The following is an 18831-nucleotide window of genomic DNA, read 5'->3' on the forward strand; positions in this document are numbered from 1 at the left end:
GGGAGCAAACCTCATATTTATAACGTACTTGTCCTGCATTTCCTCGTGGCCGATCTTTTCATCGGTCTTTCAAGTCCTCGCAAAGTTGACCAAGCAAGTGGGCATGGCCCATACGCTATACAAGTCAAATCCCCCCCACAAGCGATTACAATAGTTTTTTTATATATCTCCTAGCTCCGACCCACCATAGACGGGTGGTTCCGGGAATAATAGTCCTCCGTATAGTACTTTTTCCTATCTAGCCGATCGAGCACCAAGCTAGCTAGCTGAGGCAGTCGTACGAATTGATGAATCAGGACGATTCTAGTGGGCGTGTTATTTCTCAAAGTGGGCCATTAATTCCATTACTTTTTCTTCTCTTAAATGTGCTTTGACAGATTCGTGCCTAAATCAACTTCCAAATTATGCAAATCGTCTAAGAAATTTAATGATATCAAATGAATGATATTGTCTAATTGATTGCAGTGTTTTCAAATAAATCTTTGCAAGGCTTTTAATATAAAAATGTGAAAATATAACGTACATCCTCTGTATTAGGACCAATTTTATTAACACCTCAATTTAAAAAATTTGAAAATGATATATATGTTTTTCACTCCCAATTGATGATCAGGTTCCCTTGTAATATTTTTGTCTCGACTTTAACATAAGTGGAGATCGAGAAAATGAAACAACTATATAATATTTTATATACTTGTGACTAAATTTTGTGAATAACATTAATAAATATTGTATCTACTAATTCCTATATATTTCATTTTAAGTTCTAAAATTGAGACATCCTTAAAAAATGCAGTGATCATTCAAAATACTCAACGTACAGTTTGGTAAGATTTGTAGTACTTTTCATTCTCAAACTTCATATTTACTTTCAAGATTGTACTGGTTTATCTCGAAGAACTTCTTGTACTTCGCGGAGTAAACGATCATGATGATTGTATTTTTCCCTAGTTTTGTTTTTTGTTTGCACAAAAAAACGGAAGAATATATATTGATTAAAAGTACTATATATATATGGCAATCATGGCAGGGAATTGTACCACTACTATATATATATATATATGTGTGTGTGTGGAGGATTTATGGTATATACCTTTTTTTTTTTTTTTGTACAAGGGAGTGATGAACGGTTTTGAATCTAAATTTTTCATTTAAAAAATTGGATCACATGTCATCAGTCCGTCAACGTTTGATAAATTTATAGTACTCTTTGATACTGCGTACGTACGCATAGTCTATATATCTTGGTGTTGATATAGCAAGCTAGCGTTTCCAATTCAATGATGTACATCATGGAAGAAGTGAAAATACAATGGAAGTAAGGGGCAAAGTTGCATTTTCCAATATGATTTCCCTGTTTAAGGATGAGGGCGGCCAACCAGTGGGTACGAAGCCATTTTGGCCACAGATCATGGTGATGTGTGTACGTAAAAGCTTTACCAGCAATTGAACTTTCATTCAATTCAATTCCCATCGTTAAAGAGTAGTACATCGTTAAAGAGTAAGAGTAGAGGAGCCGGCCCTAGCTTCAGAGAGAGATTTCTCATTCTCTCTGAAAATCACTACCAAATCAAAATCTACACAGAGGGGCTCCTCCCTCCTCTATCTCATTTCTAGTTTTCTTATTTCTTTTTCTTTTTTGGATTGTTTCTTTAGGGCTAAGTATGGCGGAAGGCCGATCTGCTGCTCTTCAGCGTCCGACGATCATCACTCGTCCTACCGTAGGTTTTCCAAAGCGCCGATCTTTTAGACGGATGAAGGATTTCACCAAAAGACGCTTCGCGTGAGCCACACGCGCGGCCCAAAGTGGGAGCGTGAAATCCACGCGCCACTGCGAGGGTTGCTCTTTTACCGCCACGTGCGACTTTTCTGGGTCTAGAGCCAATGGTTACTTCAGAGCTGACTAACCGCCATACTCCCAGGGTGGCGTATGGCTCTCACAACCTATCATATTCACTTTGTTTATCTTTTTTCTCTAAGGTTGAAAATACGGTTCTATGTCTTTTCAAGATGTAATTCGTTTTTTTCCATGTATCTTTAATTTCTGTTAAGTCTTTTGTTTTAGAAAAACAAAAACAAAAAAAATAGTCTCTTAGACTTTTGTCCATAAAATGTCTCTTGAACTTTATATCCATAGAGTGTATCCTCTACTCCGTCTTAGATAAAGTTTGGGGTTTGTAAACTCTATTTTGAACAGAGTTATGTTGTCTCTCAGACGGTGATCTGTAGAGGCCATTTGCAGTATGGACTAGACCATGTCATTCACAGTTGTGTACTGGGGAGCTATTAATATTGTAGTTAGCTTATTATATATATTTCATGTCAAAATTGTAATGTTCGTTGTTATTAATAAATGTAGTATGTTTTATAAAAAAAAAAAAAAAAAATTCCCATCTTTAAATATATATAATGGATCCGATGCAAGGAATATCTATTCATAACAAAAATTGTTGGGAATCTTTTTTATGAATAGATATCCATACATGATTTAAGCCATGCCATGATCTTAATTTCGGTCTGTGATAAAACCCAGATGAGACGACCCATGAATATAATTATATTCCTTCAAAGGCCGGCCGGAAAAGACGGAATTGAATTTACTCTGCCACTCTGCGTTACTACTCGATCTCCTTATAATCATTATTCATGAACGACCATAATTATATCTCGATACATGACCTTTTATAGGAATTTTTTTGAGGGAAGAATTGCAGGGAAAATTGAGTTCATGTAATATTCTTACCTCGTAAAACAAAAAACAAAAGTGGGTCTTTGTCCTCAAAAGCTTTAAAATTTAGTGGTAGCTTCTTATATATGGATATTATTTGTCGAAATATATATCATGACTTGTCTGGTGGGCAGCTATTCTGGATATTATTTGTTCAATTATCATGACTTGTTTGGTGGCTTCCCCACCGCAATGTCTTGTCAATGGATCGATATTGTTCATACATAGAAAATTATGATGATTCCTTCTTTATGCTGATCAGTTCTTGACTTGAATATGACCTTATCTTTTCGCTCGTTCAACAGCTCTCTCTTCTAAGATATGGCATCTCATGCTTTGAGGCTCTATATATACAAATTACTGCCGGGTATGTGACTAAAATCAATACATATAATCGTAGCAAAAGGGTCAAAGTCAGATGTCTTGGACTTTATAGCCATTTTAACTCCATCAATACGGATGCAGAGAAGCCGTATATTGACCATTTCTAATACTATAGTACTACTACAGAAAGGCCGCATGCATGCTTTCGATGATATATATATATATATATATATATATATATATATATATATATAAAACATGGATATGGTTGGCCTCGCAATATGTGATTTATAATTATAAGCTTTTTGGTTCTGAAGAAGCGCTAGGCCGGTAACGTGTTGAGTTGTAGGTATATATATCTTTTTTTGTGTTGTTTAATTTATAAAGCTGGATTTTATACGGTAGTACCAATACCAATAATTTCTATTGTGTCAAAGATGAATACAAGTGTATTCCAAAGCTTCTCAAATGAATCCCTACCCTAGCAGTACCGTTTGTCAGGCAGGTTCCATGGAAGTCGCTTTAAAGTCATGAAGCACGTGGCACGATCCCATTTACAACATTTATATATAACGCTTTATTGTTCAAAAAAAGAAAGAAAGAAAAACTTGCTATAGGTTGTCTTATTTACTCTATTCGGACGATCAAATATTCAAAACAAAACATAATGCAAATCATCATGACTAGTGGTCATAGTTTATTAAACTATTGAAGCAGATGACAAAGCATTAGCACGCATGCCACTAGACATGACTAATTAACCGAGTTGCCGCCTCACGGCCAAGAGAACATGCAATTTACCCTAGCGATAGAGTAACGCGAAAGAATACTTTTGACTAATGCCACATATACAATGTAGAATGCATAAACGTCACGCAATCGTTTTTAAAAAACGTAGGTTTCATTACTAAAAATTATTTTTTCTTTTTATATAGATCTTGTATTTACTTACTTTTTTAAAAAAAATTACGTAGTATTTACGCACTTTACTACTGTAAATATTATTTTTCTTTACACTAATATTGGATATCAATAATGTACTCGTGAAAGAGAAAGCAGCTAGGCCAGTAGAACCCAGGGTTACTGCAATCTGTTACTTTCAAATTTTTAGTTGTTAGTGGTGCAGATCCCATCAGAGTAAAACATGATCTATATGAGGCAAATTAGCAGAAGCTAATATAGTCGTTAATCAATCCACCTTATTCATTCAAGCATATGTTAAACGAGCACTAATTATAATATATATTTAAAATATTATATATAGTGGACAAATTAAAGAAAACCAATAATGGATAGTAAGCTCTTGTGTTATCCTTTTGAAAATGATGACAACCATTAAGGTTTTCGAAGAATTAAATAAGTCAACTAGGCAAACGTACGTACATTTGCTTAGCTTTAGATGTCATTTTTCTAGTCATTATCTAATATTAAGCGTTGTTAAGATATAAAATAAATAATAAAATCTACATCTTCTTATCAGTTTAAATTTTTTGGACAAATAGTGATTTTACATCATATAAATTTATTAGAGCAGAGGTTCTGAATTCGAATCTTGACTCTACACTCTATCTCATTTAATTAAATATTCTACGTGTTAGACCACTCATTGAGAGAGATCAGTTTAGTCCACACGTGAGAGAGAATGTTAAGATATAAAATAAATAATAAAATCTAGTTCTTCCTATCAGTTTAAATTTTTAGGATAAGTGATAATTTTATAAGCTTAAAAGAAAAAATTTATGTAAGAGCATTGCTTAATTCATTATTTGGACTGCTTCTTTGTTCAAAACTAGGTTAGGGTTTGCTTGGAGCAAGATGAATCATAAGTAGTTAATATCAGTACGCGGTACGCGCCTCCACAGCAGTGAAAACTTAAAAATGATCACCAAGGTCCACTTTATCTTCATCTCCAGACAAGTCTCGGTCAAGTTATTGAAGCTGATCAATTTACATGGATCACATGGATCTGGCTAATATATATATAAAAGCTTTTCTGGTACTGTTCTTAAAAATTCAAATGACTGCGATCATTATTAATTATTAACGTGCCCATATAAACTAATAATTTAATTTCTAGATAAATTTAAAATTGTACCTTCATTATTGATTTTATATAAAGTGTAAACGACCCTGCAATTGCATGCCAATGTGCTTTGATGATCTGGTTCTTCATCTGTTTGGCTTTATTCATGGCAGACCAGCCTAGCTTAGGTTCACCAGTAACTAATGTCCTTTATCAGTTTACTTGTAGCTTTGATTACTTGTACTTGCAGATAGATAGATAATTCTTCAAAGGAAATTATTTCGAACAATATTCATACGATTGGATATAATGTACTCGATCGCCTATATTATTTTAATTCAATTCCGATGCCCTGCCCTAATGGTACTCATGTATGTATGGCGTTGTTGCTGTAGGCTTCATTTATTTTTATATATGAAATAAAATGAAATGAAAGTTTAAAATTAAATAAAATATTATTTTTATTTTAATATTTAAAAAAATTAAATTATTTATTTTATTTTATATAAAAATTTAATTAAAAAATTATAATAATTAGAGGGATGAAAATTTTGATTAGATTGAACTAACCCGTTTCAGATTCCTGTACATATGAACCGGACTAATTTTGTGATAGTGTACAGAGAAGCTAGCATATATATTTGACACACACCCCAACGCATGGGTTGATTAATTTAACTCCACTTTGGACATGTCCTGCACCCACCTAGAATGTCGTCATCTTCTGTGCCACGTGTCGTTAATTTATGGCCTTGAATGGAGAACCCACAACATTAAAGCTGTAATGGGGTCTATGGCTATCAACCATCCTATAGTAGAAGTGAAGAAGGAGGTATCTTTTCTCCAAATCTTGTCTCGACCTTGTCCCCCTGGAAGCAGTGCACAAACTTTTATAAAAAAATTTCCCATCGAGTATGAGTCCTGCCGACAAACCTATAAATAAATGCCACGTGTTGAGGTGATTTTGTTAATGTCAAGATAATATCCAATCACATTTTGTGTTCGAATAATTGTCGTGTCACTGTAGATGATCGATCAGTGTTTTAAAATAGTAATATTAATAAAATAATATTTTATTTAATTTTTAATTTTTATATCATTTTAACTCACTATTTAAACCGCAATTAATGGATTTATAGAAGCTTGATTATATTTAAGAAAGAAAACCTTACCATGCAGTAATTGAATCGCATCAAAAAGTATACAAGATTTGATATTTCTTTGTCTTGGATTCTTCTTGTACTCAGGGATTGATGTTTTATTGTTATCGTTCAAATTACCCTCCTCGTCACAGGATTTGATATTGTCTAATAAATCAAAGGTTTCCTTGCAAAAAGACACGAAGAATGGGGGAATACTGAAAGTATTTATGGCTGGTCATTTCACAAAGCATTTGTGTCTGAAAAAGGAGAGAGTCTGTCGAAAGAGAAAGGAAGAGGAGAGGGAACAAGGGAGAAATGATTACCAGCATCGCACTCACTGATTTTTACGTAAATCGCCTACGTATCAGCTTATAATTGGAGGGTGAAAAAGCACCATATCCTATTTGAAGTTAAACTCTACAAATTAATATATGTAGACACCTACAAGTTTTCGGATTTCGATTCGATATATATATATATATATAAGTTTATTGTAATTTGTTTGTTTCTATGCGGGCGTAGATCAAGGCCAGGAGAGCATGCAGGAGGTAGGGTAATTGAATGCAAATTAAGGGACATTTTCACTTTCCAATCCTTTTTTATTGGTCTTCCTCACATTCATTATTCATAATTTCATATCATGATCCGACCCATTGAAAAGCCCTATCATTTTGAGCCATTAATTTTGGATATAACAAATTAATTATTAATGTAGTGCACAACACGTGGACAGCGTCACCAACAATATTTGCTTATAATTAATTAAATTGGACCTTATGGGAAGTACTATATATTGAGGCTGCTTTAAATTAGAGAAAATAATAATATTATGAACTAAATTAATTACTTTGATGTATTGTGTGAAAGTCATGTAGAACTCTTTTAATTAATTTGTTATAACATGATTAATATGACATAAAACATGATAAATTATTAACTAACTCATTTTTTTTTCTTTTATAATACTCTTAATTATTTTGTACACCATTTCTAAAAGCTTAATAATCCTAAATAAGCTAGCTAGCTAGTGAATTATTAGAACATGCCATCAAGTCTTTTCTCATCTTAGATCTAGTAGGCGCAATGGGAAATTAAGATTTTTATATGTCTGTATGGATATTAGAAGGAATTAAACAACTATCATGTTTTGTGCATGGCCCGACAGATCCATGACAATTCATAGTTGATAGTGGCAAACATTGAATCTTATAGACGGCGTAAACATTGGCTTTGGCTGCCGTTAAAATCGCCATTTAGAACGCCACTTTTTGACAAGATATTGCTTGGACTTCAATAGTTCTTCACTTCGATCGTCCACTTAATATAAAAAGATAAAAAAGATCAAAAGAAATACTTTCTCTAGATTATATTCCCGACCTGCATTAATACTGCAACAGCTAGCTAGCTAGCTAGCTATACCTCATCATCATGATTACAGTAATATTATCATGATCTTCCGTCGTTGCTATTGTATTTCTCCATGCATTAACTTCTAATTTACTTAATGTTAGATCATGAGTAGGTCAGGTAATATATAATACATTGGACGACGATTAAATGCTAAGGAATAATGAAGCCGGGCGTTGACATTCCGCATTTTTTGATACATGATTTGAAATTTTATCCAGTACTGCGGAACCAAGCAAATTCATGGTTGCATGCCAATTCTCTCCTGAAGTCAACCCTAGTTAGCATGCATGAACTTCTAACCCAGCATTGCTCTTAAAGTAATATATATATATGTGTGTGTGTGTGTGTGTGTGGGGTTAGGATAGTGTATTAATTTCTATAAATTCAACCGATCGACGAGGCCACCAAATCTCTCTAAAATCTACTTTGTTCCTGTTTAATAATTAGTTTTTTGAAAAGAAATAGACATTTTCTACCCAAGGAAAGCGGTCAAAAGAGGTAGGATTACTTTGTAGGGTCAAAAGAATAGGCAATAGGATTATAGTAGGTGGGATATTGATCCAGAAGCATATATTGCTCTTCCTTTCTAAGCCTTTTTCCTGTAATGCTTTTGAACTTTGGTACCATAAGCACATCAGCAAACCACAAAAGGTGAGTATAGTAGGACCTTGAGACTTTTTGCTTGAGCATCATCATTTCGTTTCATTTTCTTCCCATCTATGATAGATGTGCTTAATCGATTAACAAGTTTCAGTACTAGTACTGATTCATCATGCAGTATAGCTAGCACACAAATTGGAGAGGTCGATATATAAATAAATATAGTACTGCCCTATGCCACATAACATTATTGAATTTAATTGGAGCTACTAACAAATTATAGTGTAGTCCGTGCATGTCAATTTTTAGGTTTTGTGTACGTCGGCATGCAGGAATGCTCGCGAGTGGGAGACATCTTTCACTATTGAGAAACTCATAATTTAATAAAGGGAGAAGAAAAAGAAATTTTGGACCGAATCAGATGAATAAATTACAGCTAGCTATGGGAAATTAACTAATTATTAGACTATGACCAATTAATATAATTTCTTTCTTTTATGTGTGTGTGTGTGTGTGTGGTGGGGTGACCAAATTCGCTTGGGAGATTTAAAAAATATAAAGATTTGAAAAAATATTTAATCCAATTCAAATCAAAGTACTACTCCATTCTCATTTGAATTAATAAAGCTTTAATTAATTAGATATCAATTCATCTAAATCAAGGGCCGAGACCTATGAACACTAGTTTGCTAGCTAGATATAATATTAATGTACATACATCATTGTAATGCGAATTATTTCCACAGTTCCACTGATAAAATGGCAAAGCGTGTGAAGTATATATATATAATAGTTATCAGTTACCATGCACCGTCTCAAATGAAAATCCTAATAATTAATTATAGTCCCTAGAGGTAGGAAAAATTTTGCATCTCCAATAGGATCTGGAAGAATTTTTCCATGCAGAATTATATACACCAATCGGAAGAAGTTGATCGCTTATATATATATATATATATATATATATATATATATATATATAATTCTATCAATTGTTAATTAGTGGTGCCAATTTAAGTACTGTCCTTATAGATTTTTTATATGACAAATGATATTTGCAATTATGAAGTGCACAAACGGTGCGCAATCTTTTTGAAAAAAGTGAGTAATTAAATACAGGGTCCACATTAAAAAGAACTAACTTTTTAATAGTGAACCCCACTCTTTTTCAAAGAATTACACGATACTTGTACACTTCATGACTATATCGAGCATTACTTTTTTTTTATATATACATATATTTATATTTTTATATATGCATATGCGTTTTGTACTGGAAAGAAATCAAAGGACATGAGATCAAACGAGTATAATTAGTAATCAAGAGAGTCGTTAGTGACATGATGAAATCTTAAAATAGATCAAGATTATGAACGTTATATAAATAACTAAACTAGTACTATGGTATGCATTTTGACTTTATTTTACATGCAGGAAATTAAGAACATTAACGTCGGAAGAACAATGTCCTTCGGGATTCTGATCAGTGTCAACCTTTTATCCGTTTTGATTTCTGTTTTTTATTTTATTTTATTTTTTTTTTGGGGGTGGGGGATATATATATATATATATATATATATATATATATATATATATTAATCTAGGATCCTTATCTAACTTTTTCAACGTACGTTTAATCCAATTAAGCTAGCTTGACGAAGTCACTTGATCAAGAGTGTATATATTCAAGAAAGCTAGGCAAGCTTAATGGGAAAATGAAAAGGGCATGGTATCTATGGGCAACACGGTTTTACAATCGTTATATATATATATAAATGCCAGTACTCCTACATGCATTCCATGTTAGCCAGATTTTTTAAATGGGCCCTTTATACATGGGGATGCACATCATGTGATGCATAGATCATTTTAGACACATGTATCAATATTGATGATTATTGAGATGTGTATTTTAAACATGAAAATCTGGTTTTATATAGATAGCATGTGTGTATATTTATATATATTATAAAAAATCTAATTAAACCATTGTCTTGCAGTTATTTCATTATATAGGTTGACATAACAATATTTAATAACTTTTTGAATTTTCATGCATCTTTTTTTTTTTTTAACAATAATTTATCTAAGTTTGCAATGTTTTCCTAGTGCGCCGCACACACATATATGGATTTTCTTCATATATAGCCACGCATATATAGATTTATATCATTGGCGACACATGAAAAATATGTTTTCTTAGCCGGCGAACACATGCTAATTAACATGGAAAATGAGGTCGGCAAGGATAGATCGCTAAGTTTAGAATGCAATATTTTTCTAGGTTGGGTTGATTGTATGACGACTCTTGGCCCATTTGTGAACAACAGGCTATATATATAATCTTTGGATCGAAGCTGACACTACGTACTAGATTAATTGACTTTGATATATAATCTCTCTCTCTCTCTCTCTCTCTCTCTCTCTCTCCATTATGACTTACGTGATGACCCATGCACAATCACTCCCCTCACTGCACTAATCTAGCTACCTGCATCTATCTCCAATAGTTCAAAATTTCCACCGATGCGTGAAGCCTGTGTCACTCCTTCCGACAAAATTTTAGCTCTTGTTTTTTCTCTAACAAGGCAATCTCATCCTTATTTATTCATGGTCTGAGATTTGTCCCGGCCTTTCCGGAGTTGGCATTTATCTTTCTATGCTCCTCTATCTAAGAATGCAAAGGATGTTCGTAAAATTTGGTATCTTTATGATCAGCTGTGTCGTAGAGTGCTAGTCAAAATTAGAATGCATCATGCATCTTGTTACTAGAAGATCATGCTTCAAAGTAGGCCATTAAATAAATTAATTCCTCGCTACAAGAAAAATAAGCATTTATGATCGATGAGTTATTTACAATGAAAATATATAGATCACTCATTTTTATAAAAAAAGTCATTTTTGCAGAAAATAATTAGCATCAAATAATTAGTTTTCTAGTAGTGACTCTAACAACCGCCTATGTTAGAGCAAAAAATCTATACAACCTCTTATTATTCACACAACCTAACTCCACACACCACACTTTTTTTTAATTTTTATTATTTTTTTTCTTTTATCAAGTATTTAATATATGAATAATGAATAAAATAATTGAGTTAGTTTAAAAAGAATAAACTCAAAAATAAATTTTAAAATTTTAAAAAATGTGGTGTGTGGAGGTTGGGGAAGTTGTGTAGCATTGCTAATGTTAGAGTACTTCTAACATTAGAAAATATTTAATATTTTCATGTCAAGAAACGTACGCAATAATATTATTCATAACTCTAATTTTCCAATTATTTTCTACGTTTGAGATTATATTTAGTAAGGCCTCATCGCCTGATCAGCGTCCGTAATTCCATATATCTTGTATTTCTTTTTTGGTAGAATAATCTAATTAAATACATATTTGATTAGAAAAGGCGAGATATATATATTAACCCACAAAAACCTCCATATATAAAGCTAGCATATATAGTTAAGTACTTTTGCCTAATATTAATTGTAGTAGTTCAAAATAAAAGGATCAGTGGCTATTTATTAATTTGCATTTTCTGCATGCTGCCACTATCTTATGCCTTCTTGTGGCCCAGAAAACGTATAGTCACAAAACCACTCAGCAAAAATGAATTAGTGTAAATCATACTCCATATTAATTGATATTAATGGTCCCAAATATTAATGCGCATATCATTTACTGAGTGAGTGATCAGAGAGAGAGAGAGAGAGATTTCATGATTATGCAAATACTTTGAGAAAGAGGTCATGACGTACACTTGTCCATCCTTAAGCGCTCGTTTAAATGGTCCAAATTATATATATATTCTTCCCAAGTCCCCACATGTAGCAGATCACCTAGCTAGCTAGATAATTAGGACACTCGATCAGACTGCTACTTGCTTGGAACCTGATCAATTTCATGTAGGGCCTGCATGCGCGCGGAAGCGAATCCCCTCTTTTCAAATACTATATATATATGATCATTTCCAATCTTGCTGTCTTGTCTTCGTGAAAAATCTGTGGGTTTGCATTCCGTCCCATGCATTAGCTTATTAATTGGTGAGAGCCCGGGTTTTGTTTGCCTTAATTAGCTCGCTAACTTAAGGCTCAGGAGCGAAAATTAATAATTTATTCTGATGATATTCTTGACCGCATGGGTTAAAGTGAGCAAAACATTATTAATTAATCATGGAAAATTTTGAATTAAATTAGAAGCTAGGAATAATAATTATGGTACCGTGACGATGAAAATCAAACTGATATACATTAATCTGATCATATATCGGCTGGCTTGAGGGTAATTGACTAGTGCTTTCAAGGTTATGAGTTTAAGGTCGACCTACGGATCGACTTCATAAAGAATCATCTCGTACAGATAACAGAGAACATTATATGATTTAAAATGTATCATTTCCCAGCTTTAAATTTGACAGTAGTACTCCAATGAGAACATATAATTGGAGATAATCGAATCCATGTTTAAGAACTATATATATATATATATATATATATATATATTTACCATTTCTAATCTCTATATCCGTACATTTCTGGAGTTTAAATGATAAATGAAACACGCAAACACGGAGATACATTTACAAATATGCGCGTCATGTGCGCGTGTTTGTGTCAGGGGAAAATGGAAAATGTGTTGTGCGACAAATCCCCCTTTACATTAGTAATTATACATAAAAAGAAGATTAAGATAATTAAATATGATTGGTGGCCTTGATAATTAACGACGAAGAATGTGGATAGGGAGTTCATTTCTTCAGAGGGTTATTCTTATAATGAACAGGGAACGCGAAGCACAGATGTCATATAATGCTCTTATTCTATGCTTCAATATATATGCAATGCCATTGAGTTTGACCCATACACAGAGAAGGGACTTCTTTTAACTGTGATAAATGCAACTTGCATGATAGTTAGTGGCCATTACGCCAGCTTCTTGTCTCATGTGCTACTTTGGCAAGCAACTATATATCATTCAATTAACTCCTCATGATCTCCTTGTTTTACCAAACTTTGGGAAAAGATGGTGCAAGAAACTATAATTCTTCCCCACTCTTTAACTTGGTGATGGCAAACAAATATCAAGTGAAGAGATATATGGGCAACATGATCGTATCCGTAATATATCCTCTTATTCGATGAATAGATTTCAGTGATTATGCGCCTTGATTTCGTTAAGTGGAACCTTGAATATGCTCGACCTATAGCTAGTAACTGCATATATATATATATATATATATATATATATATATATATAAATCATGATTTATTACATTAATTATCTCCAATTTCTATCAGTAATTTAAGTTTTCGAGACAGTATTCAATAAGCACAACTAGAGATTGGGATGTAGCATTATTACAACCATACGTAGCCATGATCCCCTTGCAAACCAAAACAGGGTCTCATAGATCAGATGCATGATTGATTATATCTTAAATTTAGAAATTTAAGGCGGTTGCCTTAGGCTTAGGTCCCCGAAGAAATGAAGACCCTTAAAATAGCATTCTTCCTTCAATTAATGCCCCTGTAATACATACCAAGAACGATTAATTATCTTGTAAGAGAAACTCATGCTCGCTTAATATTAATTAAAGGAATTAAAACAATCAACCAAACATTATGATCATAAGTCTCACAGCTCACTGGCCGCCAAGACAGCAAGAATGCACTAGAAGCACTAGATCATCTGGAACATGAAAACTGATAGGGATGGTCTCATTGTAATTTGCAATTAAAAAGTTAATATATCATGCAGCATGCATATCTTGCTGCTTGGCTCCTAATAATTGCCTGCGTATTTAATGGAGTATTGGACTCATGTTAACAATATATGATAGCTTACCGGCCATGCTTGTTAATCCAATTTACAATTAGGAATATTGATCCCCTCGATTACCGGCCCGCTTAATCAGATTTACATGAATAAAATGAAGAATTACCTAGCATATATATATACAAATATATATATATATATATATATATGTATGTACGTATGTATATATATATATATAGATATATATCCCGGCCTCCATAATGGCGTGCATGTCTATATTATATAAACATTTTGGCGTTTCCTCTGAATAGTGATAATGATGTTCCAAAGCTCAACCAAGAGCAGATCGCTGACGAATATCCATGCATGTAAAAACCTTTAAATTTGTCTTTGTTAGGCTGATTGGTTACATGCTAGACTAAACGAGATTTTACTCATAGACCGCCTGCCTACTACTAGAAACCTTGACGTGCGTCCTTGTTTAGATGCAAAAAGGAAAGAAACGGACATCCAAAACCTAGAAAGGCAAAACGAACGTTAAAAAGACCGTCTGAAAGTCAGGGGAAAAGGCATACACAAACGCAACATAACATGTGTATTGCTTGCATTACAAGATTAGCCGTTTCCAAATGGACAGATTTCACCTCCCTTCTCACCACCTTTATATTCCCCACCAGCATTCATTTTCATCTCCAAAGCATGTCTGATCTTCCTAATTTTTTCCGTTACCGGAAAACAATAATGAAGGAGGAAGTAAAGAAAATAGTTACAATTTCTAATCAAAAGCTGTGGTTCACAACGACTATGATGCTTATAACCCTGCAATTCTCTAATGGGATTAATGCTGCCGGCGGGTCACATGAGCGGGTTCCAGCAATGTTTGTGTTCGGAGATTCCTTGGTTGATGTTGGTAACAACAACTTCCTAAGCTCCATGGCAAAAGCCAATTACTTTCCTTATGGTTGTGACTTCAAAAGTGGCCCTACTGGGAGATTCACTAATGGCGAAACCTTTGTTGATATGCTAGGTAATAAACTTTCTAAGGTTCTATTTAATTTCATGTATATGTTGGCGTTCGAGCAAAGAACATTAATCCATTTTTTTTTCCTTTTGGCATTTATTTTTCTAAAGATATGGAGAGAAACATCTTATTCTTTTAAATAATTATATATATTCATCCATGATCGGTTTTTTCAAGATTACTACTACTTTTAGATGTTATTTTAAACTTTATATATAATTGATAAATTTGAGAATGCATGTCATAGAAACCAGCTTCATGCGCAAGAACCTAATTAATCATAATATATATATATATAGAGAGAGAGATCAGAGAGTGGTACAACCTTAGAGATAATCAGAAGAACCCGAGTATTATATCAAGCTAACTTCATATATATGGCTGTTTTGTATGCTTAAATATTGATGATCAACGTTGTCACTTTAATTTTGTTGTTCTCGCAATCATGCTCTTCCTGATCCTCATGTTTTTACTATTTTAATGCACTTCTAAATGTTAATTTCAATCAAATTTAATAGTCATGTCTTGCATGCAACCGAGAGATATACATGGCGCTGGCATCGCATCTAATTGCTTAGATAACTAGATATTCCTTCGGAAGCAGTAGTGTTCGACAAACATATATATATATGGGCAATGAATAGGTACCAAAATATATAAAAGCAGATTTTAGGCCCAACTCGCTTCATTAAAGGGAATTAACATTAATTCCCCTCAAAGAAAGAAAAAATAATTAAAGATATGTAATCTTCAATGGATAAATTTGGAAGTTCAATAGAAGATTGGAAGTCGGTGTTATTAACATGCAGTAATTTCAGAATTTGGCCGTATGTATGGATCGATCGATAAGTAAATATTGTCAATTAAGCTGTTCACGATCAATTCAAAGAGAAGTTAATTGGGCTAATAATTGAGCAAGAAGAGGTATTAATTAAGTTCATTAATTTCGAATTAATCTTTGGTTTGCAGGCAGGTTGTTGGGTATTCCATATCTCCCGGCCTTCGCAGATTCCAACACGAATGGAACTAGAATACTTACTGGAGTGAACTATGCTTCAGCAGCTGCTGGCATCCTTGATGAGTCCGGCCAACACTACGTACGTACTAGATCTAATTAATTAAGCAATATTCAGAGTACTAATTAATATATATAGTTATGGATCAGGGCCCACTTATAAATTGTACGATTAATGTTGATTTCAAGTAAAAATGCATATATGCAGTATCAATAAAATAATTGTGTTGCGGATGCATGCATGCAGGGAGAGCGGTACAGCCTAAGCCAACAAGTGCTGAACTTTGAGACCACATTAAATCAATTAAGAACGATGATGAATGGGACGAGCCTGAGCCAATACCTAGCTAAATCCATAGCCATTCTGGTCTTTGGAAGCAACGACTACATCAACAACTACCTCATGCCATCAATGTATCCATCAAGCTACAATTATAACCCTCCAGATTTTGCCAACCTTCTCCTCAACCGCTATGCCCGTCAACTTCTGGTATATATATAATAATACATGATCATGTATAAATATAGTTTCACCATTTTATTAACTATGTATATATATATATAATATCTAGTTGTATGTATGTATCTTGGGTTGGAATCATGAAATAATTATCTTCTTTTTGTTTTTTTTTTTGTTATCATGCATTGTGTATTAATTAATTAATCTGGTTTAAAATTTTGTTAAACCAGGCGCTGCACAGTGTAGGGTTAAGGAAGTTTGTACTAGCAGGAGTTGGACCGCTTGGCTGCATCCCTAACCAGAGAGCCACAGGTCAAGCCCTGCCGGGAAGGTGCGTGGACAATGTCAATCAGATTCTTGGTACCTTTAATGAGGGGCTCAAATCGCTGGTCACGCAGCTCAACGGCAACCACCCCGGCGCTGTTTTTGTCTATGGCAACACTTACGCTGCTATTGGTGACATCCTAAATAACCCTGCCTCTTATGGTAAGGATTAATACCCATAAATAATTATATATATCATCAGGATCAAGCATTGATCACGATGGACCAAAAACTAATTAGAGCATTAAGATTAGCATGCAGTTTGTATACCATGCAATTATATATATACTTATTTTGGCAATATATATATATATATATATATATATATATATATATATAGTTGTGATCACTTGGAACGATGAGAAAATTATATTGCAGGGTTCAGCGTGATTGATAGAGGTTGCTGCGGAATTGGGCAGGGACAAATAACGTGTCTGCCATTTCAACTTCCATGCCTAAACAGGAGCCAGTATATGTTTTGGGACGCCTTCCATCCCACAGAAGTTGCAAACGCCATTCTTGCTTGGCGAGCTTTCTCCGGCCCACCCTCCGATTGTTACCCCATCAACATCCAACAACTGTCACTCATCTGATCATCATAAAAATAATTTTTTTTTTTGTCTGCTGCTCATGTTAGTTATATATGTTTGCTTGTTTTCGCAAGTTTGGCAAATTGGAAAGTTTTGAAAGTATTTTGCATATATGCTTGTCGAATTCCTTTTCTGGCAACTCCAGTACTTCTCAACCAAGAGAGTGCTAAAGTCGATATTCGTTCTTTGATTACAAATGAGTGCCGATGCTGAATCAGAGATGAAGATTATAATCGAGAAAAGAAAATAACAATTGGACAACCAAAACGTACATTATAATCCAAAACAAGGAGTAATTGCAACCACCCTAAACGAGGTGGATCTTATAATTTTTTTTAATGGGCTTGTCTTTTGGAGCCGGTAAGGTAGGCCGAACGGCTCCTTCAGAAGTGGTCTCAGACATAGCTGGGCTATGAAGGTCGATAGTGTTTAATTTAAAAGTATCAATCACAGTTCCAGTTCTTTCATGGTTGGGTATATATCGATCCCACAAAAATTATAATCCGGAAGAAACCCTTGTAATTTGAGCTAGCTGAAGTCAGAATATTAATGCATATGTTTACTTCCCTGTTTGATACGGAGATGGTTTCGTCTCATTTTATTTTATCTCATCATTACAATTTTTTCAAATTTTTACATAAAATATAATAAACAATTCAATTTTTTTAAATTATAAAATAATAATAATATTAAAAAATAATATTATAATAATATTTTATTCAACTCATCTTATCTCATCTCCCTATCCAAACCAGTCATAATTGTAACTAAATATTTATAATAATATTTAACTATAAAAAATACCTTTCTCTTTAACTAGATAAAAAAAAAATACATTTCTAAGGAGAAAAAATTAAAATAATAATAATAATCTCTTTAATTTTTAGATAAGCAACCTAGTTGGTTAAGGGAGGGGTAGTAGTACGAGGAGTAAGGATAACATTTTAGGAAAGAAATAGACAAGCTGGTGGGAGCGAAACCTAGTTGGAAGTGGTCCCCAGAGAAATACTGTGGGGGAAGGGGATAAAATAAAGCTGAAAGACAGGCATGTGTATGAATGAGCTGGTTCTCACGCACAAAAACACAGACACTCTGCCCCCTGTTTCTGCCTCTCATACCTCCCTTACAGTTCAAAGACAGCTGCTCTTAAAGTATATATCCAGAAGCAGCACTGCCTGTCTGTCGTATGGCATATGTATGGATAATTGTCGCTTTCTCTGGTCAAACAAGTTGGAGACAGCTGCCCGGCCCAACTGCCACTGCCAGATAATACTCCTCCTCTCTCTCTCATTCCCCACACCTCACGTGTATTACTGCCTCCTCCTCTCATCCCACCAGTGCCGCCACCCTTTTGGAATTTCACTTTTCCTTGTTACCAAAACGCACTTGCTTATCTATCTTATTTCTTTAATGCCATCCCG

At 33.8% G+C, this 18831-nt stretch overlaps 1 protein-coding gene across 1 annotated transcript; it reads left to right on the top strand.

Annotated features, from left to right (window-relative positions):
* The first annotated feature begins 14707 nt into the window (after positions 1–14707).
* On the top strand, positions 14708–17515 carry LOC121249639 (GDSL esterase/lipase At1g71250). The gene is made up of 5 exons (XM_041148362.1): positions 14708–15027; positions 15991–16118; positions 16284–16526; positions 16727–16982; positions 17199–17515. Exons 1-5 carry the CDS (start codon positions 14742–14744, stop codon positions 17411–17413), a joined length of 1128 nt encoding a protein of 375 aa, XP_041004296.1. The 5' UTR covers positions 14708–14741; the 3' UTR covers positions 17414–17515.
* Positions 17516–18831: the final 1316 nt, after the last annotated feature.

The sequence above is a fragment of the Juglans microcarpa x Juglans regia genome, chromosome 2D (genome assembly GCF_004785595.1).
Source record: "Juglans microcarpa x Juglans regia isolate MS1-56 chromosome 2D, Jm3101_v1.0, whole genome shotgun sequence".
NCBI classification, from domain to species: domain Eukaryota; kingdom Viridiplantae; phylum Streptophyta; class Magnoliopsida; order Fagales; family Juglandaceae; genus Juglans; species Juglans microcarpa x Juglans regia.

Bases quoted from the DNA above. Each gene is read 5' to 3' on its own strand.
- LOC121249639 (XM_041148362.1), top strand. From the start codon at position 14,742: ATGAAGGAGGAAGTAAAGAAAATAGTTACAATTTCTAATCAAAAGCTG. The intron at 15,028-15,990 runs GTAATAAACTTT...TTTGGTTTGCAG, and splicing joins AACCTTTGTTGATATGCTAG to GCAGGTTGTTGGGTATTCCA. The intron at 16,119-16,283 runs GTACGTACTAGA...GCATGCATGCAG, and splicing joins ATGAGTCCGGCCAACACTAC to GGAGAGCGGTACAGCCTAAG.